Raw genomic sequence first — 16,706 nt, forward strand, 5'->3', positions numbered from 1 at the left:
GCTGGAATGCCCTTGATCAATCCATCATTTAAAAGTTTTTACTGAGCGAGCCCTATGTACAGAACGCTGTACTCAGTGCCTGGGAGTATTATTCTTCTTCATATGCTGTCGAGTCGTTTCCGATTCATAGCGACCCCAGAGGTATATTCTCTCCAGAACGCCCTGTCTTCTGAGTCATTCTGGTGTGTATATCCATAGAGTTTTCTTGGTAAAAAATAGAGAAGTGGTTTACCATGGCCTTCTTCTGCACAGTAAAAACTCAAGTCTCTGACTTTGTCTTTGATCCACACGTCGATCACTTGATCATCCACCTCTGACTCTTTCCCGGGCCCCCGCTGCCCCGTGCGAGTGAATCGACTTTCATTCATTCATTCATTCGTATTAATTAAACACTTACTGTGTGCAGAGCGCTGTATTAAGTGCTCGGGAAAGTACAATGCAACAATAAACAGCGGCAATCCCTGCTGTCCCACGTGGGGCTCACAATCTCAAACCACATTTTCCAGTAACTGAGAAGCAAAGTGACTTGCCCGAGGTCACCCAGCAGACGAGCGGCAGAGCGGGATGAGAACCCATGACTTTCCGACTCCCAGGACCGTGCTCCGGCCACTGGGCCGCGGTTAGACCTTTCCATCATGGGTAACGCAAAGGAGACAGTCTCTCTCAGTGGCATAGTTCTAAGCTGGTCTTAATCATCCAAGGTTCAGAAGGGGGCCGGGAGCGTGCGGTGGGCCGTGGGAGGAGAGGGATCTGGGGAGAGGGCAGTGGGGAGTGGGCCTCCCCTGGCCCGGGGAGGTGACGTACCCCGGCTCAGAGCAGTGTGCAACATTCCCGCCGCTGGATCTCCACCGTGCGGAGCAGGAGCCCCAGGTTGCACTGGGCATAGGGCGGGTAGCGCAGGGAGTTTAATTTCTCCAGGCCGGCCCGGCGCAGCAGGCAGCCGCGATGGTGCGAGAAGGTGTCGAAGCTGAACCGGCCGTGGTAGCTGCCCATCCCGCTGTTCCCTAAAAAACAACCCCGGGGCGGCCGCTCAGGGTCTCCCTCCCGCCCCGCCACCCGTCGCGCCCCTCGCCCACCAGGGGAGCCGGGATTTACTGAGCGCCAACCGTTTCTGCCTCCCGAGGAGAAGCGGCGTGGCTTAGTGGAAAGAGCGCAGGCCTGGGAGTCTGAGGTCGTGGGTTCTAATCCCCGCCTCCGCCACTTTTCAGCTGTGTGACTTGGGGTCAAGTCAGTTCACTTCTCGGTGCCTCAGTGACCTCATCTGGGACATGGGGATTAAGACGGTGAGCTTCACGTGGGACCACCTGATGACCCTGTATCTACCCCAGCGCTTAGAACGGTGCTCTGCACATAGTAAGCGCTTAACAAATACCAACATTATTATTATTATGACCTTGTATCTACCTCAGCCCTTAGAACAGTGCTTGGCACACAGTAAGCGCGCATTACAGAGGCCATCATTATGATTATTCCCGTGGGCGGCGGTGGCAGCTGGGGCCCAGTGGGGTCCCCCCTCACCCGGGAGGGGTCCCGGGCCGAGCAGGGGGTCTCTGCTGGCCGACCAATGGCCTCCTCCGGACAGGTGTAGTGGGCGGGGCCTGGGACCGACCAACGCCTCCAAAAAGCGGGTTGGGGGGAGAGTGGGCAAGGGCAGGAAACTACCGACTCCTCCGAAGGGCAGGGAGGTGAGCGTCATGTGCATGAGCCCGTCGTTCCCGCAGAAGCCGCCGCTACTCGTCCGATCCAGCACCTGGCGGACCACCTGGAGGGGGTGGGCGGGCAGGAGACAAGTTCGGAAACTCCCCCTCCCAATGGGTGCCCTGCCCACTGCAGCCCTGCCCTGCCCTGCCCTGCCCGCCCCAGCCCTGCCCTGCCCTGCCCTGCCTGCCCCAGCCCTGTCCTGCCCTGCCTGCCGCAACCCTGTCCATCCCAGCCCTGCCCTGCCCTGCCCTGCCCTGCCCTGCCCTGCCCTGCCCTGCCCTGCCCTGCCCCGTCCGAGAAACCCCCGATTAGACAGTGAGCCCGTCAAAGGGCAGGGACTGTCTCTGTCACCGATTTGTCCATTCCAAGCGCTTAGTCCAGTGCTCTGCACATAGTAAGCGCTCAATAAATACTATTGAATGAATGAATGCTCCGGGCCCAGGCACCGAGGGCCACTCCCTCCTGCCCTCCCCTCCTCCCCCGCCGCCCCATCTCTGCCCCGTCTCTGCTCCCGCAGCCCGAAGGGCCGGGCCTCTGGCCGGCCGACCCGGCCCCTCTCTCCGGGCACCCCTATAACCCCATAGGTCCCGAACGGTCCCGCGAGGTCTGGCCGTCGGCTTCCCTGACCCAACGCGCCCCCGTACCCGGCTGCAGTTGGAGAAGGCGTAGAGCGCCAGCGGCTTGTCCTGCCGGTTGATGAAGGCGATGGCCTCGTCCAGGCCGCCGACGGTGAGGATGGGCAGGATGGGCCCGAAGATCTCCTCCCGCATGACCGGCTGATCCTCCGTCACGTCCACCAGCACCGTGGGAGCTGCGGGCCCGGCCCGGCAGGGGAGGGGCCGGGGGCCGCGTCAGGCCGGGCGTCGGAGCCGCCCCGGAGGGCGGTCCGCGCGGCCTCGGCCTCGCCCCCTCCTCGTCCCGCCCCCGCGCCCGTCCGGGCCGCCTCACCCACGTAGCGCTCGCCCTCGTCCGTCTGGCCGCCGATGGCCACCCGGCCGCCGTCGAGCAGGGCCCGCAGCCGTCGGAAGTGTCCGGGGCTGACGACGCGGCCCAGGTCGGGGGAGCGCCGGGGGTCGTCGCCGTAGAAGCGGCGCACGGCGGCCCCCAGGGCGGGCAGCAGCCGGTCCCGCGTGTCCGCGCTGCACAGCACGTAGTCCGGGGCCACGCACGTCTGGCCGGCGTTGAAGAAGCGGGCCCAGGCCACGCGGTCGGCCACGGTCTGGACGTCGACGGCGTCGTCCACGTAGCAGGGGTTCTTGCCCCCCAGCTCCAGCGTCACCGGGGTCAGGTGCCGGGCGGCCGCCGCCATGACCAGCCGGCCCACCCGGGGGCTCCCTGGCGGGGGCGAGGGACGGAGGAAGGGACGGAGGGACGGACGGAGGGACGGACGGACGGAGGACAAGGACGAGGGGATTCCTTCGGCGCTTACCCGGGCGCGGGAGCGGGGACCAGGGGGTCGGGGTTCCCACGCGGGGCTCGCCGTCGTCACCCGCATTTGACGGAGGAGGCCGCCGAGGCCCGCTCACGTCAAGCGACTTGCCCGGGGTCCCGCGACGGGCGAGGGGCCGAGCGGGGATCGGGACCCACGCCCCGCGACTCCCGAGTCCGCGCCCTTGCCGTCGGCCCGACACGACAGAGACGAGGAGCGGGCCGGGGTTTGGGGTGGGGGGCGGGGGCGGCGGCGGGGCCCGGGGGGGAGCGTGGACGGTACCCGTGAAGAAGATGTAGTCGAACTTGTTCTCCAGCAGCAAAGCCGTCTCCTGGGGCCCTCCCAGAACCACCGCGAAGCAGCTCTGCCCACGAGGACGAGAAGAAGAAGGAGAAGGAGGAGAGCGGCGGCTGCGGCGGGACCGAAGCCCCCCTGGCGGGCAGGGCCCGGCCGGACACCGTTTGGGCCGGCGGGGCCGCACGGACCGAGTCCGACCCCTTCCCCCTCCGCCCCCCGCAGCCCCAGGCCCCCTTGCCCCGGGAGACCGCGACCCGCACCCGCTTCCCTCCCGCTCCTCTTCCCCCTGCCCTGCCCGAAGGAGCCTGAGCTCTGAAAGCCAAGGCCCGGCCCCGGCCCCCGCGAGTCAGCCCGTCTGCCCGTCTGCCCGTCTGTGCGGGGAGACGCGGGCCCGGGCCCCTCACCGGATCCAGGTAGCGGGGCAGAACTTCGGCCAGGACCCGCTCCACGCCGCGGCTCAGCTCGGAGGGTTTCAGGACCACACAGTTTCCTGTCGGGGAGAGGGGGGCCCGTCGGTCCCGCCGGCCCCGCCTGCACCCGCCTCGACCCACCTCGATCCGCGGAGCGGCAGGGCGTTTGGGGGCGAGGAGGGGCGGGGGGCTGGCCGGGGGGGGGGGGGGGGCGGGAAGGGCAGGAGGGGCCGGGTAGGCCCGGAGGGACCAGGAGAGATGAGGAGGGGAGAGGTCGGAGGTCGGCGGGCTGGAGAGGGGAGAGGATGGCCAGAGGTGTGAAGTGAGGGAGCGGGGACGAGAAGGGGAGGGAGGAGGACGGCAGGGTGGGGAGGGATGGGGAGGGAGGAAGGAGGAGGAGGGCAAGGGAGGGGAAGGCCCGTCCCGGGCTCACCCGCCGCGATGGCTCCCACCAGCGGCACGACGGCCAGGTTCAGCGGGTAGTTCCAGGGGGCGACGATCAGCACCAGCCCGAACGGCTCCTTGCGGATGAAGGCGGTGTCCAGCCGGGTGGCCTGGGCCGGGGCAGGGGGAGAAGGAGAAGGAGAAGAAGAAGGAGAAGGAGAAGGAGAAGGAGAAGGAGAAGGAGAAGGAGAAGGAGAAGGAGAAGGAGAAGGAGAAGGAGAAGGAGAAGGAGAAGGAGAAGGAGAAGGAGAAGGAGAAGGAGAAGGAGAAGGAGAAGGAGGGACGCTCGGCCACTCGCCCCCCAGCAAACCCCAGCCTCGTGCCCGGGAGCCGCGCGGCGGCAGGGGGCTGCTGCTGCTGCTGCTGCTGCTGCTGCTGCTGCTGCTGCTGCTGCTGCTGCTGCTGCTGCTGCTGCTGCCGCCGCCGCCCCGGGGGGCAGTTCCCGCCCCCCGCCCCGTCCCTCACCAGGTTGGTGGCCACGGGCTGGTCCTGCATCCAGGAGCGCAGGTTGTTGAGGGCCAGGTTGATCTCGGTCTGGCAGATGCTCAGCTCGGACAGCTCCGCCTCGAACGGGGCCTGGACGGGCGGATGGACGGAGGGGCCCATCGCTGGCCGCGCCCCGCCGCCCCGCCGCCCCGCCGCCCCGCCGCCCCGCCGCCCCGCCGCCCCGCCGCCCCGCCGCCCCGCCGCCCCGCCGCCCCGCCGCCGCAGTGCCGCCCCCTTGTGGCCGGCTACCCGCCGCCCCCCGCCCCCACCCGAGACGAGCGCCCCCTACAGGCCGCGGCCCCGCCCCCACCTTGTGCAGGTCGTCCGCCAGCGCCCCCAGGAGGCGGTCCCTGTGATCGCGCAGGAAGCGGCTCAGCCCCTCCAGCTGCGACGCCCTGAAGGCCCGGGGTCGGGTCCGCCCGGAGCGGAACGTGTCGCGCAGCCGCTGCAGGGTCTCCGCGCGGGGGTCCATCCTAAGGGGACGCGCCCGACGCTCCAACCGCACCGCCCGCCCCCCGGCCCCGGGGCCCTCGGGGGCCGTCTGCCCCGTTTATCCCACCCGCCGGGCCCAGGCTGGACGGGCAGCGCGGGCGCCGTCGGGGCGAGGCGGGGCCGAGCGGGACCGGGGCTCCCGCCGCACACCCTACCCTACCGCCTCACCTCAAGGGACCCCCGACTCAGAGCCCCACCCTGGGCCCTCCATCAATTAATCATATTTATTGAACACTGTACTGAGCGCTCGGGAGAATCCCACAGACTACGACAGACCCATTCCCTGCTCCCAGTGAGCTTAGAGTCTAGAGGGGCAGACAGACGTCACTACAAATAAAAAAGTGATGGGTGTGAAGCCTCCCTGACTAAGCCCTCTTTTCTTTTTCTTCCACTCTCTTCGTGTCACCCCGACTTGCTCTCTTTATTAATAATGATAATAATTGTGGTATTTGTTAAGCGCTTACTATGTGCCAAGTGCTGTTCTAACCGCTGAAGTAGACATAGGATAATGAGGTTGTCCCACGTGGGGCTCACAGTCTTAATCCCCATTTTACAGATGTCACTGAGGCACGGAGCAGTTAAGTGACTCACTCAAAGTCACACAACTGACAAGTGGCAGAGGCGGGATTAGAACCCACAACCTCTGACTCCCAAGCCCGGGCTCTTTCCATTAAGCCATGCTGCTTCTCTTCACCCCCGTTCCAGCCCCACAGCATTTATGCACTTACCCATAATTTTATACATTTACAATGATGTCTGTCTCCCCCTCTAGACAGCTCATTGTGGGAATGTGTCTGTTTATTGTTGTATTGTACTCTCCCAAGCGCTCAGCACAGTACTCCACACACAGGACTCAATAAATACGATTGAAGGAAGGAAGGAATAAAAGGTTAGTATTAGAGGAGTGAAGTGTGCAGGCTGGGTTGTAGTAGGAGAGTAGCGAGGTGAGGTAGGAGCGGGCAAGATGATGGAGGGCTTTAAAGCCAATGGAGAGGAGTTTTTGTTTAATGAGGAGGTGGATGGCAACCACTGGAGGTTCTTGAGGAGTGGAGAAACATGGCCTGAACGCTTTTGTAGAAAAATGATCCGGGCAGCAGAGTGAGGTATGGACTGGAGTGGGGAGAGACAGGAGTCTGGGAGGTCAGCAAGGAGACTTACAGTAATCAAGGCATGATAGGATAAATGCCTGGATTAACATGATGGAGAGGAAAGGGCAAATTTTAGCGATGTGTGCGGGCCAAACTGACAGGATTTAGTGATGAATACGTGGGTTGAATGCGAGAGAGGAATCAAGGATAATGCCAAGGTTAGAGGCTTCTGAGACAGGAAGGATGGTGGTGCCATCTACAGAGGTGGAAAAGTAGAAGTCATTGGGAAGATAGAGATTTCTCTTTTAGACATGTCAAGTTTGGGGTGATGGCAGGACATCCAAGTAGAGATGTCTTGAAGGCAGGAGGAAATATGAGACTGCAGAGAGGAGGAGAGATCAAGGCTGGAGATGTAGAATTGGGTACCATCTGCATAAAGGTGGTAGTTGAAGCCAGGGGAACAAATGAGTTCGCCAAGGGAGGGGTTGTAGATGGAGAATAGAAGGGGACTGAGAACTGAACCTTGAGGGACCTTCACAGTTAGGGGGTGGAAGGAAGAGGAGGAGACTGCGAAAGAGACCGATAATGAGCAGCCAGAGAGATGAGGAGATCCAGGAGAGGACAGTGTCAGTGAAGTCGAGGTTGGATAATGTTTCCAAGGAGAAGGAGATAGTCAACAGTGTCGAAGGCAGCTGAGAGGTCGAGGATGATTAGGATGGAGTAGAGGCCATTGGATTCGCCAAGCAGAGATCAGAGATGACTTTTGAGAGGGCAGTTTCTGTGGAGTGAAGGGGATGGAAGTCAAATCGGAGGGGGTCAAGGAGAGAATTGGAGGTGAGGGATTTGAGACAGAGGGTGTAGACAATGCGGTTAAGGAATTTGGAGAGGAATGGGAGGAGGGAGATGGGGTGGTAACTGGAGGGAGCCATGGGGTCAAAGGAGGGTTGTTTTATGATAGGGGAGATATGGGCATGTTTGAAAGCAGTGGGGAAGAAGCCACTGGAGAGCAAACTGTTGAAGAAGGAGGTTATGGAGGGAAGAAGGGAAGGGGAAATTGTTTTGATAAGGTGCAAGGGGATAGGGTCGGACTTGAAGGTGGAGGGGGTGGATTTTGAGAGAAGGCAAGAGACCTCCTCTTGAGATACTGCTGGGAAAGTGAAATAGAGAAGAAGGTTTGGGAGGGAAGATGAGGAGTTCAGTATCAGACATGTTGAACGTGAGGTACTGGTGGGCCAACTGTGTTAAGACGTTCTGGAAATGGGAGGAGATGCGAGACTCCAGAGAAGGAGAGACTTGGGGGCTAGTGAAGTAGATTTGGGAGCCAGTCTCACAGAGGTGGGAGCTAGTGAGGTAGAACTGGGAGTCAGACGCACTGAGGTGGGAGCTGAAATTGCAGCAGCAGCTGAGCTCTCCGAGAAATGGGGTGTAAAGTAATGAATGAACCAATCGATCGTATTTATTGGGTATTACCGCGTGCAGAGCACTGTACTAAGCGCTTGGGAGAGTTCGAAAGAACAGTTAGTAAACACATTCCCTGCCCACCGGGAGCTTACAATCTAGAGGGGGAGACTGATATTAATAGAAATAAATAAAGGACGGATATGGACATAAGTGCTGTGGGGTGGATAGTGGGGTGAATAAAGAAGACAAATCCAAAAGCAAGGGTGATGCAGAAGGGAGTGGGAGAAGATGAAATGAAGGTGGACAACAGAGCCCTGGGGGACGTCCACAACCGGAGGGGCAGGAGGACCAGGAAGAACCTGGGAGAGACTAAGAGGGAGGAGCCAAAGAGAACCAGTGAAGACCTGATATCTTTCTCAGGTAGAGGGAGTGGTGAAGGAGGATTGGGAGTGAGTAGAGGCCATTAGATTTGCCAGGAAGTGGTTAGAAGGGGTGGAAAGGTGGAGGAGAGGGGTGTGGATTTAGGAGAGGTTCCAGGCCCGTGAAACATGAGCAGGACGAGGGGCAGGGGGAGAGATAGGAAGAGTCAGAGACAGAGAGCGAGGTGATGAACTTGTATCTACACCAGCGCTTAGAACAGTGCTGGTCATATAGTAAGCGTTTAATGAATACCCTTCAAAAAAGAGGCTTTCTTGTGTGTGGCGGGCGCCCCCTGGCGGGGGCTCATCCCAAACTTCCACTGTGAATTACACTTTTGAACGCTGAGTTGGTGAAAGTAGGTTGTATTTTGGTGTTTATCTGCCGGCGGGGAGGGGCCCCCGAGAAATCCAGGCTTCCTGCCTGCGCATCGCCCCCCTCCCACCCACGGGACGGGAACTGGGAAGGGAGGAGGAAGGGGAAGAGAAGGAGGAGGAGCAGGAGGGGAAGGAGGAGGAGCAGGGGGGAAGGAGGAGGAGCAGGGGGGAAGAGGAGGATCAAGAGGGGAAGGAGGAGGAGCACGAGAAGGAGAAGTTGGGTGGGGGGGAGGGCGGGCACGGGGACAGGCCTGGAGTGTAGTGGGGGAGAAGTAACGGGGCTGGGGGCGACTCCTTCTCCTCCTCGTTCGTTCGTAGAGAGGCAGCACAGCCTAGCGGCGAGAGCCTGGGCTCGGGAGTCAAGGCGGGGCCTGGGTTCTGATCCCGATTAGACTGTGAACTCGTCATTGGGCAGGGATTGTCTGTATCTGTTGCCGAATTGTCCATTCCAAGCGCTTAGTACAGTGCTGTGCACATAGTAAGCGCTCAATAAATACTATTGAATGAACTAGGGGTCAGGTCACCTGTCCCCCTCCTCCGGTCGGTCACGGCCTCCCGTCTCCTAGCGGTATAATAATAATAATAATAATAATGGTATTTGTTAAGCGCTTACTATGTGCCAAGCACTGTTCTAAGCATTGGGGGAGATAGAGAGTTATCAGGTTGTCCCACGTGGGGCTCACAGTCTTCATCCCCATTTGACAGATGAGGGAACCGAGGCCCGGAGAAGCCAGAAGCGGCGTGGCTCAGTGGCAAGAGCCCGGGTTTAGGAGTCGGAGTCATGGGTTCTAATCCCGCTTCCGCCACCAGTCAGCTGTGACTCTTTGGGCAAGTCACTTCACTTCCCGGTGCCTCAGTGACCTCATCTGTCAAATGGGGATGAAGACCGTGAGCCTCACGTGGGACAACCTGATGACCCTGTACCTACCCCAGCGCTTAGAACAGTGCTGGGCACATAGTAAGCGCTTAACAAATACCAACATTATTATTATTATCGGTGGCGGAGGCGGGATTAGAACCTCTGACTCCCAAGCCCGGGCTCTTGCCCCTGAGCCACGCGTGGAAAACCCCCAGAACGGCCCGAAACCGGGTCCGACGACGAAACGGAAGGAAGAAAAGCGTCCCGGAGGGGAGAAGAGGCGGGGTGGCCTCGGGGAGGCCCCGCATGCGTCTTTTCCCCGGCTCGCTCACCCCACCCCCGCCCCCCGGTCATGCGGCCGGGACGGCGCAGACTCTGCCCGGGGAAACCCCCGGCCCCCGCCCGCGGGGAAAAACAGGCCGGCCCGGCCCGGCCCGGCCCGGCCCGGACAGGACCGGGCCGGGGTTGGGGGGACCGGGCCGTCGGTGGGAGCCCCGATCCCCCGGCCAGAGGTCGGGGGCGGGGAACGGGGGTTGCAGGGGGGGAGGCGGGAGGGAGGAGGGGGACCGTTTACCTTGGTCCGTTGGCCCTACTTGTCCGTTCGTCCGCTCGCTCCGGATCCTCGAGGTGACGAAACGTGTCCGGGGCGGGGACCGATCGCCCCCCGGGCCCCTCCGAGGGCGCCATCCATCCCGGGCCGGCGGGGGACGGACTCAGGGCCGAGGAGCCCGAGATCCTCGCTTGCGTCTCTCCCGGTCCAGCCCAGCCCAGTCCGGCCCGGCCCCTCCCGGCCCCGGCCTCGGAAATCAGCGGCAGCCAGCCCCCTTAACCCATCAGTGCCGTCGATTCCATTTATTGATTCTATTTGTCTTGATAATGCTGTCTTTGTTTTGTTCTGTTTTGCTCAGCTGTCCGTCTCCCCCGCTTAGACTGTGAGCCCGTCATTGGGCAGGGATTGTGTCTATCTGTGGCCCAATTGTACATTCCAAGCGCTTAATACAGTGCTCTGCACAGAGTAAGCGCTCAATAAATACTACTGAATGAATGAATGAATGAATGTCGAGCACGGGCGGCCCCGGGCTCAAGTCATCCCTAGGCTCCCACCTGTGGTCCCCGACACCTACAGTACCTGGGCTCCCCTGAGTATATACCTGCGCTCACCTGCACCTCTAATACCTGTGCTTCCCCCCTACACAACTGCCCTCACATATTTTATTGTTGCTATTGCATGTTAATTGTTAGCTGCTCTCATTTACCTCGCTGACCTCACCATGACCTTTCAATTCCCCTGTTCCCCTCCGCCTTTCCCAGTCCTCACCTTCCCCTTCCCCTCTCCTACCCAGCTCTTTCCCTCCCTTTGCTCCGCCCCCATCCCTCCTCCCCACCCCCTCCCTAGAATCCCTCTATCCTGGCGCCAGCCCTCATCCCCCTCCCCTTGCACCGTTCCTCGCCAAACCCCTCCCTTCCAACCCCTTCCCTCCTACCCCCCACCCCCCATGCTATCCCAGTTCTCCTGTCTCATCGCCATCCCTCATCCCCCTCTCCCCGCCCAGGCCCCAGCCAAATCATTCTCATCCAAACCCTCCCCACCCACCACGCCCTTCCCACTCTCTCCCCTCCCTCCACAGCTGCTGCCATGTGTGCCCTATGGAACCCCTGCTCCATAATAATAATAATAATAATAATGATAATAATGATGGTATTTGTTAAGCACTTACTTACTATGTGCCAAGCACTGTTCTAAGCACTGGGATAGATACAAGGTAATCAGGTAGTCCCTTGTGGGGCTCACAGCCCTAATCCCCATTTTGCAGATGAGGTAACCGAGGCACAGAGAATGTAAGTGATTTGCCCAAAATCACACAGTTGACAAGTGGTGGAGCTGCGTAAACTTCTTTTCATTCTTGACCTATTCCTTTGCCACCCTCTCCTCCTTCTCACCCTTCCTGAGACTTGGTTCACCCCGGTTGAAAAGGTCGCTTCTGCTGCTCTCTCCAGCGAAGGCCTGTTCTTCTCCCACTCCCCCAGCCTCACCAGGAAAGGAGGAGGTGTTGGCTTCCTTCTCGCACCCCAATGCTGCTTTCTCACTATCTCTCCTCCCCCTTCCCTTTTCTTCCATCCTTTGAAGCCCATATTATCTGCCTCTACCACCCCCTCCAGGTTCTTGTAGCCATCAGCTACCGCCCCCCTGGTGCCACCTCCAACTTCATTGACCATTTTGACCCCTTTCTCGCCTTCCTTCTCTCTTTTTCCAAGCCCACTCTGATCCTCAGAGATCTCAACATCCACATGAATGTACCCGTTGACTTTGCCGCCCACTTCCTATCACTTCTTGACTGCCAACCCCACCTTGCCCACTCACCAACCTGGTCACACCCTCGATCTCATCATCTCTTACCACTGCATTATCTCTACCCTCACCAACTCTGAAATCCTTCTCTCTGACCATAACCTTCTCACCTGCTTCCTCTCTCACACTCCTCCCCCCTGTAAATCTGTATTACTCCCCCACAGAGACCTCCACTCTCTCAACCCCATCCATCTCGATCAGTGCATCACACCCCATCTTGCCTCCCTATCCTCTCTACCCACCTTCGATGACCAGATTGCTGCTCTCAACTCCACTTTCTCTACTCAACTCACTCGCTCCCCTTTCCCTCTGTCACTCCCACACCACTAACCCACAGCCCTGGATCACTGCCTCTGTCCGCCTTCTTCACTCTTATGCTTGAGTTGCTGAACGCTGCTCGCGAAAGTCTAAACACCAAACCGACCTTGTTTACTTTATATTTATCCTTTCCTGCCTTAACTCTGCCCTCTCCTCTGCCAGACAAAACTCTTTTTCCTTCCTGAATGACACCCATGCCCATTCTTCCCATCAGCTGTTCCGGACATTTAACTCCCTCCTCAAGCCTCCTGTTCCTCCCCGTCCTCCATCCCTCACCCCCAACGATCTGGCCACCTACTTCATTAGGAAAATTAACACCATCAGGTCTGAGCTCCCCAAAGTCACCCCTTTCCCTTCTCCATCCCCCCCCCCGCCCAGCTCCCAACCCTCTCCTCTACTTTCCCATCCTTCCCAGCAGCATCTTTAGAGGAGATCTCCTCCCTCGTCTCAAGTGCCACCCCCTCCACCTGTGCTTCAGACTCCATTCCCTCTTATCTTACAAAAACTCTCACCTCTTCCCTCCTCCCCTCCTTAACTTCCATCTACCGCTCACTCTCCAATGGCTCCTTCCCCTCTGCCTTCAAACATGCCCACGTCTCCCCTATCCTAAAAAAACCCTCTCTTGACCCCACTACCCCTTCCAATTATTGCTCAATCTCCCTCCTACCCTTCCTTTCCAAACTCCTAGAGGGAGTCGTCTACACTTGCCGCCTCAAATTCCTCAACTCCAACTCTCTCCTGGACCCCCTCCAATCTTCCGTCCCCTCTACTCCACCGAAACTGCCCTCTCAAAGGTCACCCATGACCTCCTTCTTGCCAAATCCAATGGCTCCTACTCTACCCTAATCCTCCTTGATCTCTCAGCTGCCTTTGACACTGTGGACCTCAACACATTATCCAACCTTGGCTTCACGGACTCTGTCCTCTCCTTGTTCTCCTCTTATCTCTCTGACCGTTCATTCTCTGTCTTCTTCCCGGGCTCCTCCTCCCCCTTCCATCCCCTAACTGTAGGAGTCCCTCAAGGGTCAGTTCTTGGACCCCTTCTGTTCTCCATCTACACTCACTCCCTTGGTGAATTCACTCGCTCCCATGGCTTCAACTATCATCTCTATGCAGATGACACCCAAATCTACATCTCCTCCCCTGTTCTCTCTCCCTCCCTTCAGGGTCGTATCTCCTCCTGCCTTCAGGACATCTCCACCTCAAACTCACCATGTCCAAGACTGAGCTCCTTATCTTCCATCCCAAACCCTGTCCTCTCCCTGACTTTCCCACCACTGTGGTCAGCACTACCATCCTTCCCGTCTCACAAGCCCACAACCTTGCTACCACAACCACAAGAGCTCATCCTTGATTCCAGTCTCTCATTCAATCCCCACATCCAATCCGTCACCAAAACCTGCCGGTCTCACCTTCACAACATCGCCAAGATCTGCCCTTTCCTCTCCATCCAAAATGCTACCTCGTTGGTACAATTACTCATCATATCCCGACTGGATGACTGCATCAACCTCCTTTCTGATCTCCCATCCTCTGTCTCTCCCCGTTTCAGTCTATACTTCAATCTGCTGCCCGGATTATCTTTCTACAGAAACGCTTTGGGCATGTCACTCCCCTCCTCAAAAATCTCCAGTGGTTGCCTATCAACCTTTGCATAAAGCAAAAACTCCTCACTATCGGCTTCAAAGCTCTCCATCCCCTTGACCCCTCCTACCTCAACTCCCTTCTCTCCTACAGCCCAGCCTGCACAATCCACTCCTCTGGTGCTAATCTTCTCACAGGGCCTTGTTCTTGCCTGTTCCACCATCGACACCAGACCCACGTCCTACCTCTGGCCTGGAATGTCCTCCCTCTTCACCTCTGCCAAACTAGCTCTCTTCCCCCTTTCAAAGCCCTACTGAGAGGTCACCTCCTCCAGGAGGCCTTCCCAGATTGAGCCCCCCTTTTTCTCTGCTCTTCCTCCCCTCGCCATCGCCCCTACTCTGCTCTACCCCCTTCTCTGTCCCACAGCACTTGTGTATATTTGTACATATCTATTACTCTATTTTATTAATGACGTGTATAGATCTATAATTCTATTTATATCTTTTGATGCTTTTAATGCCTGTCTACTTGTTTTGGTTTGTTGTCCGCCTCCTCCCTTCTAGACTGTGAGCCCGTTGTTGGGTAGGGATTGTCTCTATCTGTTGCCGAATTGTACTTTCCAAACGCTTAGTACAGTGCTCTGCACACAGTAAGTGCTCAATAAATGCAATTGAATTAATGAATGAATACAGTAATTATGGTGCTTGTTAAGTGTTTACTATGTTCCAAGCACTGTTCTAAGCACTGCGGTAGATACAAGGAGGATCAGGTTGGATATAGTCCAATACCTCTGCTCCCCCTCCCTACCTGTGCTCACCTGCATTTACAGTGCCCATCCTTCCATGTACACAGATGCTCACCTGCATATGCAGTTCCTATGCTCTCATGTATATGCCTTGGCTCACCTGAAAATATAACACCTGGGCTCCTCTCCACGTCTCTGCTCCCCTGCACATGCAGTACCTGTGCTCCTCTATACACACCTATGTCCCCCAAATACAGGCTACACCAGTTGTCATCTGTATGACCTTGGGCAAGTCATTTACCTTCTCTGTGCCTCAGTTACATCACCTGTAAAAGGGATTGAGACTAAGAGACTCATGTGGGACCTGAACTGTGTCCAACCTGATTAACTTGTTTCTACCCCAGAGCTTCGTACCGTCTCTGGGACTTTGTAAGCACTTAACAAATACCATAAAAAAACTACAGGTGTGTTCATCTGCACATATCTGAACTCTCTGGTACCCAGCTGTCCACAAACAAGCTCCCCCTTCCACACCAGCTCCCCCATCTACTCAGGTCCCTCATCCACACCAGCTCCCCCGTCCACACCAGTCCCATCTTTTATATTAGCTCCCCCTTCCACATTAGCTCTCCCCTCTACACAGCTCCCCTGTCCACTTTCATTCATTCATTCAGTCATAGTTATTGAGCGCTTACTGTGTTCAGAGCACTGTACTTAAGCGCTTGGAAAGTACAATACAACAATCAAGAGAGACAGTCCCTGCCCACAGTGGGCTTACAGTCTAAAGAGGCCTTAGAAACAGTCACCCGAGATTCCCCACAGGCTAGGGAACTTAGCAGTTTTTTCCAGTGGTGTTTGCTCAGTGCTTCCTATGTGCCCGACACTGCTCTAAGCGCTGGGGAGGATACAGTGTAATCAGTTGGGATACAGGCCATGTCCCACATGGGGCTCACAGTCTTGATCTCCACGCTGCATATAGCTCCCCTGTCCACTCAGCTCCCCTGACTACACAAGCTCCTCTGGCCACACCAGCTCTCCCATCTACACAAGCTCCCCTGTCCACACCAGCTCTCCCATCTACACAAGCTCCCCTGTCCACTCAGCTCCCCTGACTACACAAGCTCCTCTGGCCACACCAACTCTCTCATCTACACAAGCTCCCCTGTCCACTCAGCTCCTCTGTCCACTCAACTCCCCTGAACTCACAACCTCCTCTGCCCACACCAACTCTTCTGTTTACACCAGGTCTCCCATCTACACAGCTCCTCTATCCACTCAGCTCCCCTATCCCTACAGCTTGCTAGTCCACACAACTCCCCTGTCCACATCATCTCTCCCGTCTGAACAATCTCCCCATCCACACAGCTCGTCTGCTCAAACAGTTCCCCTTTCCACATACGCTCCCCATCCATCAGTCATATTTATTGAGTGCTTATTATGGGTAGAGCGCTTGGAGAGTATAATACAGTAGACTTGGAAGAGACATTCCTTGCTCTCAGCAAACTTCTGTTCGTCCTCTTGGACAAGACTGGGAGAGGAGAGTCTAGGGGGTGGAGGTCCCAGATCTGTACCCACGTAGTGCCATTCCCCTGGTCCCAGGAGCAGACCCCACTTTGGGCTCCCTCCCTTCACTGTGCCCACATCGATGCCCACCCCCAGAAGCCCACAGGAGGGGCCTCCCTGCCCCAGAGCCCAAGACTCGCCCTGCATGTTCTCCCAGGACGCCCTTCTTGACTTTCCTTGGCTTCCCCTGGCTTCCCCTGGCTTGCTGGGGATGGGGCAGGAAAGCGCTGTGCCAGGAGACCCTTCCTAACACCCCCTGCCCCCCGCCACTCCCGTCCTCTAAATTGTACGACCCACGAGGGAGTGAGAGGTCCTCGAGTTTTATTGGCTAATAATAATAATAATATCTGTTGAGTACTTACTGTGTGCCAAACACTGATCTAAGCGCTGGGGTAGATACAAGGTAATCAGGTTGTCCCTCGTAGGGCTCACAGTCTTCATCCCCATTTTACAGATGAGGTAACTGAGGCACAGAGAAGTGTAATAGCTTGCCCAAAGTCACACAGCAGACAAGTGGCAGAGGCAAGATTAGAACCCACAACCTCTGACTCCCAAGCCCGGGCTCTGGCCACTTAAGCCACGCTGCTTCTTGGGCAAGAAACCCAAGGCGGAGTAAGCATCCTCTCCCCCATCCCCGCCCTCTGCGCCCTCACCCCTGACGGTTAGGACTTCGCATTATAATAATAATAATAATAATAATTATGAAATTTGTTGAATACTCACTCTGTGCCAGACACTGTACTAA

At 57.8% G+C, this 16,706-nt stretch overlaps 1 protein-coding gene across 2 annotated transcripts; it reads right to left on the reverse strand.

The window, feature by feature from the left end:
- Positions 1-672: 672 nt before the first annotated feature.
- Positions 673-10,192, reverse strand: LOC114810350 (aldehyde dehydrogenase family 3 member B1-like). Of its 2 annotated transcripts, none has more exons than XM_029061809.2 (10): positions 9,976-10,192; positions 5,078-5,240; positions 4,747-4,857; positions 4,271-4,391; positions 3,832-3,917; positions 3,413-3,494; positions 2,650-3,036; positions 2,346-2,512; positions 1,663-1,762; positions 673-1,004 (listed from the first exon to the last, which is right to left on the reverse strand). In XM_029061809.2, exons 1-10 carry the CDS (start codon positions 10,086-10,088, stop codon positions 811-813), a joined length of 1,524 nt encoding a protein of 507 aa, XP_028917642.1. In that variant the 5' UTR covers positions 10,089-10,192; the 3' UTR covers positions 673-810. The 2 variants fall into 2 exon arrangements, with proteins under 2 accessions (XP_028917642.1, XP_028917643.1); XM_029061810.2 differs by having other exon boundaries at positions 5,078-5,117; positions 9,976-10,191.
- Positions 10,193-16,706: the final 6,514 nt, after the last annotated feature.

This window comes from Ornithorhynchus anatinus, chromosome 3 (genome assembly GCF_004115215.2).
Source record: "Ornithorhynchus anatinus isolate Pmale09 chromosome 3, mOrnAna1.pri.v4, whole genome shotgun sequence".
In the NCBI taxonomy this organism is placed as follows: domain Eukaryota; kingdom Metazoa; phylum Chordata; class Mammalia; order Monotremata; family Ornithorhynchidae; genus Ornithorhynchus; species Ornithorhynchus anatinus.

Bases quoted from the DNA above. Each gene is read 5' to 3' on its own strand.
- LOC114810350 (XM_029061809.2), bottom strand. From the start codon at position 10,088: ATGGCGCCCTCGGAGGGGCCCGGGGGGCGATCGGTCCCCGCCCCGGAC. The intron at 4,858-5,077 runs GTGGGGGCGGGG...CCGCCCGTCCAG, and splicing joins TGGCGGACGACCTGCACAAG to GCCCCGTTCGAGGCGGAGCT. The intron at 2,513-2,649 runs GTGAGGCGGCCC...CCGGGCCCGCAG, and splicing joins CGAGGGCGAGCGCTACGTGG to CTCCCACGGTGCTGGTGGAC.